The 12,138-nt window shown below is 32.8% G+C and overlaps 1 protein-coding gene across 6 annotated transcripts in view; it reads right to left on the reverse strand.

The window, feature by feature from the left end:
* Nucleotides 1–12,138, reverse strand: part of LOC145239861 (mucosa-associated lymphoid tissue lymphoma translocation protein 1-like) — a 754,570-nt gene that overhangs the window by 71,204 nt on the left and 671,228 nt on the right. For all 6 annotated transcript variants that reach the window (XM_080103424.1, XM_080103426.1, XM_080103427.1 and 3 more), the window contains exon 15: nucleotides 2,346–2,426. In XM_080103424.1, the coding sequence (XP_079959550.1) occupies nucleotides 2,346–2,426 (81 nt within the window). The remainder of the gene's footprint in view (nucleotides 1–2,345; nucleotides 2,427–12,138) is intronic.

Consider the following 12,138-nt stretch of genomic DNA (forward strand, 5'->3'; position numbering starts at 1 on the left):
TTCAAGTTTGGTGATCGAGGGGTGGTGAGGCAAACCATGAAAAATACGATTTTTTTTTTTTTTTTGGTAGCGAGGGCAGGAATTACATTTGAAACAAAAAATAGCGATAAATTTAATTAATTTTCATGAGACCATTATGTACCTAACAATTTTATAAACAGAACGAACCCCAAAATATGACAAATTCAATTATTTTTTGGGGGGGCGGGGGTGAAGGATTACATTAGAAATATAAAATGACGAAAAATTTCATTTAATTGTTTTTGGAATTAATTTTTGGTAGATCTTTTTTTTTTTTTTGCAATCACACGGGCATTCACTGCTATTTTTATTGAAACAAAATTTGTAATGATTTATTTTTAATTATTTTTTTAGGGAGAGGAGTTTTCTTTCTAGTGCTCAATATCCAGAGAATAGTTTCTTCTCTTTGTAGCCCTTCTGCCGAAATACCTGGTGGAGAGGGTCACTTACATTTACATTTTTTCATCCGTTGTTTTTTTTTTTTTTACATAGGCGTCACCACTTATAAAGGCCGAGAGGCCACTCAAGGGTGAGGGTTAAAGAGTGTACAGTAGTCAAAAGGACAATATAGTAATCGATAGTAATGGAAGTTCGGTAAATTTGTTAACTTAAGTTAACATCAGAAACTTGTTCACGTTGGACTTGAAGACAACCATATTATAGGAAAATAATAATAAAGCAGGAAAACGGAAGACAATTCCACAGGCGTGCAGTTCTAAGAAAAAAGCTTTGATTATGGAATCTACGTTTAGGCACAGATAAAGAGTGGGGGAATTATTGATAGTGTTTTCAGCTAGACAAGTGTTTCTTGTGAAAGTTTGGCGAGGGGCGACCATAGATTGAAGCTCAGTCAAACACTTTTCATGAAAATAACGATAAAGCAGAGACAAACTCGTAACATCTCTTCTGTGAGAAAGAGGTTGCAGCAAAGAGAAAAGGACATCTCCCACGAGGCCACAAAGTCTATTTTGAACCCTATCAAGGCAGGACAAATCCTTTCTAGCAGCTCCTGCCCAGATGTGGCAACAGTATTCCATCCTTGGACGTACCTGGCTCTTATATAGATAGAGAATTGCATCAGCATTGCGATATCTACTGGATCGATAGAAGGATCCAACCATTTTTCCAGCGGCCTTGGCAACAGATTTGATGTACGTATTCCATTTAAGATCAGGAGTAAAAAAGTCAAGCCCAGAAGCTTGTCAAAACTTGACACCTCTCTAAGACAAAAGCCATTCATTTTAATTGATGCCAGGTGGGGATCAGAACGTTGATGATGTAAAGATAGAAGCTTGGTTTTAGATGCATTAAAAGTAACCAGCCACTCCTTTCCCCATTGTACAACATGATCAAGATCAGAGGAGAGAGAATCGGAGAGAACTTGGTCCTTTACTGTCTTAGATGTGCTACCATAGATGGTAGTGTCATCAGCAAAAATGTCTACAAATGATGTAAGGATGTGATTTGGAAGATCATTAATGTAGATCAGGAAAAGAGTTGGCCCAGGATGGACCCCTGAGGGACTCCAGTATTAATACTGTGAGCTTCTGATTTTTGCCCATGATAGCAAATGAGACTTTTAGAGACAAGTGATTATATATAAATGCTATAAAAGATGTGATTGAAAGCAACAGGCATACAATTTGAAAGAATATCTTTATATTTTGACAAAGAACACATTTCAAATTTAAAACATAAAGAATAAAATGGAAGGATGTTTCAGAATATTTTCGATGAGGATTGATAATTTGTATTATTTGAACAACTGTTGGATGTTATTTTCATATCTGTTTCAGCCAATGTAAGCTCCGACCTTCTTTAGGTGACTTATTGAACAATTGAATTTTACACAGAACTTTTTATTTAATCCATAGTAGTAGCTTACTCTGATTCCATCATCGATGACTGAATAAATCTCATACATTGCATCGTGAATCTTTGTAGACCCATGATGCAATGCATGAAAGTATTACTAAGTAATAATCGGTTCTAAGTTCTGGAGGTTGATGGTTCAAAGTGATACAGCAAAAGTTTGTTAGTTATTATAATAAAAGTAAAATATGTGAACATTTGCTAGCTAAGTTAATAAAATTCAACTATTATATAGAAACTAAGTATAGTCTACCTAGAATTGTTGAAATTCAAGCCCACAAGGCAATTTATTCAGAGAAATGTTCCTTATTAAATTTGTTCTTTAAATAAATCATTTTCATACGAATAATCTTAGGAATACCAAACAGATTTATGAAACAGACTAAGATTTGAGAGTAGAAAATATGTGATTTAATAAAAATCAAAATAAGAGAACAAGTAAAGCAACTAACCTTTAGTTTTTGTAAATCGCGTATCACAACTTCAGTTTTATTCTCATTTGGAATCATCAAAGGTTTATCAGCAGAGAGAACCTAAAAAGAAATTAAGAAAATATATTTGACAATTGTAATATTAATTACCACAAATATTTATTAGTATAAATACAATCAAAGAATAAAGTAGAAAAAAAGTATTTTAGCTTCAGTTATAACCTGGCCTAGCAAAACCTTACAACAAAACATTCAACTCTATTTGATAGTGTAAATTACATTTCAATCTATTCGTTACTATAAATTAACATTCCAGTTTATTTGTTAGTGTTGATTAACATTCTAGTCTTTTTGGTAAAGACAGTTAGATGTTCGTTTTTCCTTGGATTAAAAAGGAGAAAAATTGGTGGAAAAAAATAGACATCCTTACAAAGTCATAAGGGTAAAGATCTTACTTGTATAATTTTTTATAACCCTTCTGGAGTGAAAAACCTTCGGAATCCAGTACCCACATGGTCATATTTGAAATATTGAAAAGCATGTTTGAAGGACAAATTGCATCTGATTGAATTTAAGGTTTTTTATTATTATTAATATTTTATGAACCACATATTCTATATTTTATGAATAATTTATTGCCTTCAATATTTGAACCTAAATACAAAAACTAAAAAAATATGGCTAAAATTCTACTGAATTAAAATATGGTGATATATAAATAAAAATCCCCAAGTTGACATTGGGTTCTGAAGGGGTTTTACTCCAGAATGGTTTTAAAAAATTATAGACTCAGCTAAATTTATTTTGCTATATTTTATGAAGTAAAGAATTGAGGTGCCCACTAACGAAAGGCATAACATCAAACAACATGTAGGAGCCTCACCAAGAAAGGAAATAAATAAATAGTAGTAACAGCAACATTACAGAGGAGATGAATAAAAAAAAATGTTTCTGAATAAATAAAATATTATAAATAACGGGGGGTACCCGGCATTGCCTGGGTGTTTGGAGGTGTGTGTGGTTTTGGGTAAATCAAAGTGTCGGGGGGGGGGGTTAAAATAAAAAAAAAGGTTTGGTAGGTAAGTATGAAAGATCGAACCCGAACCCTTGAGGTGAAGTTGGAAATTAAAGTGTAAAAAAAAAGTGTGATGTTAATGACTGGGCCACCACAAAATAGTAACGGAAACATGTTTGCATTTATTGAAGTATTAAGAATTGGCAGATGCCCGTATTTAATGACTTATTGAGGTCAACTTTGACTGCGGGACAGTATTTTATTTACTGCGCGGCAGCTTTTCTTATTTCTTTTTTTGTTTCCCCAAGATGTTGGGGGGAAACCAGCTCCCCATGAAAAGGGGATTGTCCAAATTGAATAGCAATTGTCTGATATAAGGAGAAACTCCACATTGATCAAAGCTGATTGGTTTTGGACGTTTCCAGTGATCGCGACTGGAACAATGCCGCTTGAATTAGTTTCGCTTTTATTATACAAAAAAGCCTAATCCACATGCGGCGATCGAAAAATGTTGAATATTTATCTTTTCAAAGTCGAGCAAATTAAATAGACAGGTGACTCCCATTGGTAACTCGTAATCAAAACAAAAAACCCCAAAAAACTAACGTAAGGCAAACGAACAATGTTAAATGTAAAATCTGAAAAACAAAAGCAGAAAATCGAACGTTTAGATAACGAACCAATGCTCTAACCAACTGAGCTAACACGACGTACATGAAATTCTGTCAGTTTTTAAACTATTTAAAGTAAATCAGGCCATGACGTCATCTGACGCATGCGTAGAACCGATCTGGTCATGAGAGGACGGTTTTTGTTGACCCCCCTCTGTAGAAAATTTTTGATTTCAGGGTGAAGAAATTAACGTTTTTGGCCAATTTTTCGATATTTTTCGTACAAAGGATGGGTCTTCAATATGATACCAAGTTTGTGAATTTTTGTTGTGTCTGTTGAAAGTTTTTAGCGGACACACAAACACACACACATACAAACATACATACATACACACATTTTCGCTTTTATATATATAGAATAGCGGGGGGGGGGTACCCGGCGTTACCCGGGTGTTTGTAGGTGTGTGTATGGGGGGGGGTAATTAATAATCCTGCTTAAATATTATAAAAAAGACGATGTACAAAAACAAAAAACAAAACGGGAAAAAATGGCGTAAATAAACCTGTGTATGGGGAGGGGGGTAAACTAAAGAATAAGCGAAGTAATAAAAAAAAACGTTTGGTCGGGAGGAGGGATTGAACCCGGAAGCCTTGACGCGGAGGTGGAAACCAATGCCAACTACTTAACGGTCTCGACCACGAGTGAGAGTAATTGATTAGCGTGTTAAGTTAAAGCTTATAAAACTAAAAGAGGTTTGATTGACAGGAAGACGCTAAATGAGGTCATCGCCGGATCGTTATTTTTAGTTTTCATTTCACCCCAGATTATGGTGGGAAGGGGGGGGGGGAGGGAAGCAGTGTGAAAGCCGAGAACACAACGTTTTTCACTGTATTTATACTAAAATGCAGGACAAACAGGGGACAGAGCGAAATAGCGCGAATCTCATAAAAGTCGACGTAAATAAATCTAGAGACGATCGGCGTTCCCAAATCCTAGGTATTATGATATAGGGGGTATATAAACAGTTGTAAGCGATAGTAACGAACCTGGGACCGTGTGCGAGAAAAGCCGTTGCCAGACATACACGAAATGGTCACACACATTTTGCCTTTTATATATATAGATTAATAAATCAATCCTGAAACCATTGTTTTTTTTTATTGTTTCCCTGAAGGATGTTTCCCTGAGATAATTTTGTTTCTAAGAATTTGAGGGTAATTTAAAAATGTAGGTCCAAGCTAATAAAAAAATCTCACACCTTGAGACAAGTAGGCTTATTATTCTGATGTATGCATGTTCATAATGAAATTAAGCCGATGTATTATTTATATCTGTATATTTATAAAAGTGAACGTATCTGTATGCCTGTGTATGTGTGTCTGTGTACATTTCCCTGTAATAACTCTGTCAATTTTCATTTTACAGACTCGAAATTTGATATACAGGGTACTGAGATCTGGAAAAATCTTTGTAATCTGTTTTCGGCCAGAAATTTGGCTTTTAAGGGGTCAAAGTTCAACGATTTGACCTTTGAGAACTCTACCAAACTCCTCCGACAATTTTGGGTCTAAACACTTGAAATTTTAGATATAAGTTCCTTGGACATGGATCTAACTTAATAATTTGATTTGAGCCTAAAACAATAAATGTTAAGGGGTCATAATAGTGGTCAAAGTTAAAAAAAATTTGACCTCTGCGGTCTCTACCAAATTACTCAGACAATTTTTGGTCTAAACATTTGAAATTTTTACATAAAGGGCAAGCTTTTTAATCGGTTTGGGTAAAAAAAATTTACTTAACAATATATAAATGTATGTATGTATGTTTGCATGTCTGCCTAAAACTTTCGACAGAGGCGACGGATTTTCATAAGCTCAGTATCGTTTTGAAGCTTGATCGTTCAGACAACAAATACTGAAAAATTGGCTAAAAACATAAATTTTTTTTATCTTCAACTGAGCACTTTTCTACAGGGAGGGGTCGCCTTTTCGTCGATATTTTCGAAAGTCATCCCCTCTTTTTGATTGTCTAGCCTTAATTTAAACCTACGTCACTTCCTGTTTGACGGTGGTCGTAACAGCAAACACGTCACGTTTTTTCCCCCTGTTCTTTTCCTCCTTCGTGGTATGAGTTCGAGCCTACTACCACTTTTTTTTTTTGCTCAACACACACCTCCAAACACCCGGGCAACGCTGGGCACCCATGCTAGTAATAACAATAACAGTAAGAATATTAACAGCAGCAGTAGAATTATTAACACTACTTATAAGAAGATGAAAAAGAGTAAAAGTAGAATAATAAGAATTAGAACATTAGGGATGTTCAAATTTTTTGTGTAAAATCGACAACATTTTACGCACTATAACAGACTATAATCAAGACCGTCTTAAAAGATATTTATAACGAAGGCCACGCTATAATAGACAAAAATTGCAACAAGCACAAGTAGGAGCTAATTCTTGTGGCTCAAGATTTTAAATCTACTTTCTTCCTGACTTGCCTAATCACAAGCCAATGTCAGTCATTTGACCGAGTGTATAAAATGGGAAACCAGCAACTTTCTCCCTTCTCTGGCTGGCGGCAGACATCATCTAGGCTAGGGGTGGGCAAACTACGGTCCACCAAAGGTATTCATGCGGCCCTCCAAGTACTGAATATTGAATTGTGGTTTTCTCATAGCTGTGCGGACTGCCGGACACAAGTACGGGCAGATCCTTGCAAAAAATGAAATTTTGGAGATGAAAAAATACCTTTGTTAACAATCTAACTAAATTTCTGAAGAAAGAAAAACAAATAAAGTAAAAGAAAACGAAGAAACCTTACGAATTACACATTAAAAAATGACTGTTTTATGGGGACTGGTAAGTTTACACTTGGTTCCCAGCTAGACTGCCAGGCGTAGCTTTATTGGATCCTTTTTGATTTGCCGTGTCCGAAACTTTTGCCTGCCCGAAAACAGGCAATAAATTATTTTGATATACTAAAAATATTGTGGGGACCATAAAATCTGGGGCTTGTAGTCTGGGGTCCAGCCGACCGACCGGTCAAGTCTTAGCGAACTAAAAAGACACTAAAATTTTCATATGATATTTAGAATTTTCAAAGAAAGGACTTCCTATAAATTCATTCCCAAGCATTTTCGTAAGTTAAAATATTGACTAATTATTTTGTTTACATCTGTAATTATGCTAATTTGTTACAAAAATTTAGTAAATTCAAATTCCCATTATGTAATTACGTAAGTTAAACTTTTTAGAATATCAATAAGAGGGGTTTATGCAAATTCAAGCAAAATATTTTTAAAAAAATGTAGTTAATATTGACCCGTTTATCAAATATTTACTTGTTCAAAATATCTTGATTGAAATAATATCGAAAATTTTACAAGACGCACGCACACACACACACACACACACACACACACACACACACACACACACACACACACACACATAGTCAATTTTGTACATTTATTACTGATTAAAATAAATTAACTGATTTATAAAATATTTATTAAAACACACTTTTAATCATGTTTTCCATTTTTCTATAAATGACCAAAAATTAATTCGATATATGCAAAAAGTTTATAAAAGGTAACATTTTGTAGGTGTTTAAAAAAAAAATTGCAAAAATGTGTGAATACCAATCGAATCTTCGATTTGTTTCATGCGGTTTCTAAATTTTTTGTTATGTTTTCGATAACTATATTTTGAAGTACTCATTTTACTTCTTTTTTTAATATTTTCATAAATTGTATCAACATTATGGTAAATATGGATAAGCACGCTGTTTTTCGGTTGTCACAAAAATGGAACCGAACTTCTAATTTCGTTCTGGTTTACTGATCTTTTGTTAAAAACTACGAATGCGTGAAATAAGTCAATTTTAATAGAAAAAACAAATTCAGCGAAAATATAATTTATCGAAAAAAAATATAAAAAAGCAAATAATTTAAAATAAATTTATACATTCTATCGTTTCATGTTAATACCAATCAAAAATGGCTTCATTTCCCGTTAATTTAACAAATATCAATGATTTAAAATAAATTTATAAATTCCATTTTCATGTTAATAACAATAAAAAAAAAAAAATATTATTCCCGTTAAAATTAAAAACAAATTTTATTTTTTCGTTTAAAAAATGGGGGTTGTACTGTACTGTACATATAGATTCGAAAAAGTTGTCAAAAAACAAATATATAACAAATAAATGTTATCAAAGGCAAGATAAGTTACTTTTCTACCTAACTGGATATTCTTTTAGTGTTTTTATTTAATGTAACATGTTTATTCATCTCGAAAAACATAGAGTGTTTACCGATGTATTGGAAAATTAAAAATAGTGCCCGATTCTCTCTTTGACACCATGGGGTTTTTAACAGTATTTTGTTTAATTTTTTATTTTTAACTCCTTTTCCCAAACTTACCGTGTCAAAGAGACAGTCGGGCGCCATTTTTAATTTTCCAATATATCGGTAAACACTATGTTTTTTCGAGCTGAATAAACGTGTTATATTAAATAAAAACGCTAAAAACATATCCACTTGCCTTTGATAACATTTATTTGTTATATATTTGTTTTTTTGACAACTTTTTCGAATCTATGTGTACAGTAATACAAACCCCAAACATGTTCGTTTCCTATATATATATATATATATATATATATATATATATATATATATATATATATATATATATATATATATATATATATAATTTGTTGTTTATAATTGTTGTTTCTGAAAATAAAATCACAATAGTTGTTCCTATTTACAATGCCCCCCCGAGACAGAGTTAGACACCAGGGTCGTTTTTCAACGTGGAGAAAAGTAATAAAAATAAAAATTGTCTCAGTCGTGAAGGATTTCTCCTCCACTGACAGAGAACAAGAAATTGAAGTGCAGCAGCACTATCAAGCACGTCATTATTTTGTATCTATCGTATAAATCCGTGCACTTTTTACAGAAGTTACTAGACACTTTAATTGAATCAGGGAAGCAGTGTTTTTTGTTATGGTTTCTATTAAGTAGAGATTTCCATACATTTTTGGAAAATAGGCACTAAAATCAAGTTGACTCCCCCCTTAGAAATAAACATCTTTTAATAATTAAAATAATATCAAGTTGTAGTTAAAACTGCTATTTTATTATTGCTAATAGTAACTTTTTATATAATATCAAAATATTTTTTTTTAATTGGAAAACCTATCTTTAAAACTTCATATTGCAGAATATTGGAATTTTATTCTATTTTAAATCTTTTAAAAATAAATTATTTTTTAGAATTTTGTTTTTTTATTGTAATTTAACTAATTATAATTTATATTATTGAGAAATAAATGTTGATTTTATTAAAACATAATAATATTGAGTATATGTCCATTTTGTATTTACAACTTCAATTGTAGTGACTGCTACAAATGGCTGCAACAAATCCCCAGCAAGAACATTCCATATTGATCACATTTTTTAATGCCCACGCGTATGAAGTGTGCGTAAAGACACAACGTCATGATGCGACCACCACACACATAAAACAAAGGAACTAGGTTACGTTTCCTCGCATAGTGGTACAGCAAACTGGCTGGAACATTCGAGAACATCTCTATATAAAGATTTGCCATGGAAAATCAAAAAGTTTTTCCCTTCAAATCTGCAGGCACACCACGTGCCGAAGGACTCTGGCTTGTGGGATGTTACATCACTCAACATGATTTTGCACACGTTATGCACATGAACCTTAATTCTCATCATGGAAAGTTACAGCATCGAATGAGAATTTAATTCTTCTTTTTTTGAACAATTTTATTTCAAAAACACATGCATTCACTTTCATGATTAGCTACTGTTTTTCTCAGAAATAATCACATTAATTTCAAGCCATGTGTGACACTCTGATCATAAATCTGTAATTTTAAACCTTGTGCCATTCTCACAAAATCAGTACTTTGCTAACCCTTCATTATGAACACTCCACACAAGAAACCACTTATGTTGGAACAATTTAAACTAATATTCTGGACATGTAATAAATATTTATTTCATGTTAATACTGTGATTTTGAGTTCTTTGTCGATTGCCATTATTTTCCGAAGTTCATTTTTATTTTTATTTATGTGAAGATGTGACTTGGTGAAACCCTTCTATTATTTGGCAATCTCATTAAATACACTCCTACTTTCGACTACATGAGATTTCAGCACATACAACTTCGCATCTAAAAATTGATAAATCTCAATTATGAATTGATGAACACTGACTCACACCTTTACAATTAGTGACTCCATAATGGAGTCATAACACAATGCAAGTGAAATAAATAATGGTTTATATAAATGGGGGAGTTAAAGGAAGGGAATAAAATCAGTTCTTGTCGGGATAATACAAAGCTCAACAAATTGATTTGGAGCTTATGTAGAAATCAATGAAGAAAGAAAATGAAGGTATAAAAACTATATCGTAATATATATAGATTTATTCATTTATTTAATAAGGGTATACATCAATTAGGGGTGTCAAGTAAATGAGAACCATGGTATTTCAAAGCATAATGCTTCTCATCGGAATAGGAGAGAAGATGCTAGGTAACATAATAGGGATGCAACGTCTAGCGATAGTTACATTAGGAGCGAAATAAATTATTGAGACTGTTTGAAGGAAACTATATTGATCTCTGTGATATAGGAGGACTGTAGTTTGCATTATATAAATGCAGGTAGGTATATAGCATATCTGTCATATTTGATTTAACGTATGTGAAGAGTATGTGTGTTTAAACTCTTGGGGAGAATATAGAGTAAGTTACTTGAAAGAAATTGCTTATTTAGACATATATGTAGATGTAGCTATAGAGGGGGTTTACATGAGATAGGGGCTTATGCTATGTTGGTGTATTTTTAGCTGGGGTTATGACAGTACTTAAAAGAAATATAAGTTATTAAGAGTGATAGTAGGATAATTAATGTGAGGGGATGAATTATATGGGGTGCAGTGTACAAAGATTTTGAGTGAGATAGAGGATAAATAGATGGTAGAATAAAGAGACAAAAATACTAAACAATATGAGGTGGATAGTTTTAAAAGTATAAGAATTATAGAGCAATAATGGTTGTAAGGTATACATAGTTATTAAATATAGAAGAATAAAAAAAAAAATAGGGGAATAAAGTGGAAAAAGCAAAAATATAAAGATATAAAGAGTCAAGTGACAGAACGAATCAAAAACAAATAAAAAGAAATAGAAATAAAAAATATATAAAAAGAATATAAAATGAAAGTTTGATAAATGAGAAAATAGTTGAAGGGTGGAGATGTAATTCCAAGCAGGTCCTTGTCGAATGCAAGTAACAAAATATTTTTTTAAGAAAACCAAAACAGAAAAATAAATATAAATTCTTTTGTGAGGGATACTGTCTTCGTCCAATTTAGATAGTGATTCAAAAAAGTGTGTTACTGTTGGATGTAGAAAAATGTAGTGAAAAGACAATTACCTCTCTCTTTAGGATTGGTTGGTTGTTTTTGTTTTACGGCATATCAACCTTTTTCAGGTTATTTAATGCCGAATCTAGTTATTTTGAGGAACGATTTTTAATGGAGTATATATTTTTTTTAAAGTCAGATTCTATTTAACCCATAGTTGGGACCCTAACAGGTACTACCACTCCGGGTCAGAGTGGTCCTGGGAGCAATGGCGATTAAAGGGTGACTCCATACTCCCTAAGGCCCGCAAGGTGGGGCCTCACCATCGGATATAGTTTTAGGTCATATCCAGGACCCTCTCTTTAGGAAGACAAAAGATCTGGAATGGCCATTAATTCTAGGGTGTAGTTTTTTGTTTCCGTATTTATCATTCCCATAGTGAAAATGTAGGCATTCCTGTGTTTCTTTTGCTTATGCAAAAAACAATCCAAGCAAAGATATAATAAATAACTATCATAATTCTTAGTTGTAGACAGATTGAGGCAGCCAGTTAGAAGAAGAAGACATTTCGGGTTACAGACAGGACTACGAAAGTTAAAAGCTGAGGAGAATAGGTACAAAATGCTGAGTAAGGAGTGTTAGGGTTAAGAGAGTACACTAGAGGTCAATGGACAGAGAAGGGGATAGAACTTAAAGTTTAGGTTTATTTTTGTTAGGAGAGAGGGATAGTTATCAAGAATGTATTTTTTTTTTTTTTTGAT

Source organism: Euprymna scolopes, chromosome 19 (genome assembly GCF_053919585.1).
Source record: "Euprymna scolopes isolate OS-2025 chromosome 19, ASM5391958v1, whole genome shotgun sequence".
Lineage (NCBI taxonomy): Eukaryota > Metazoa > Mollusca > Cephalopoda > Sepiida > Sepiolidae > Euprymna > Euprymna scolopes.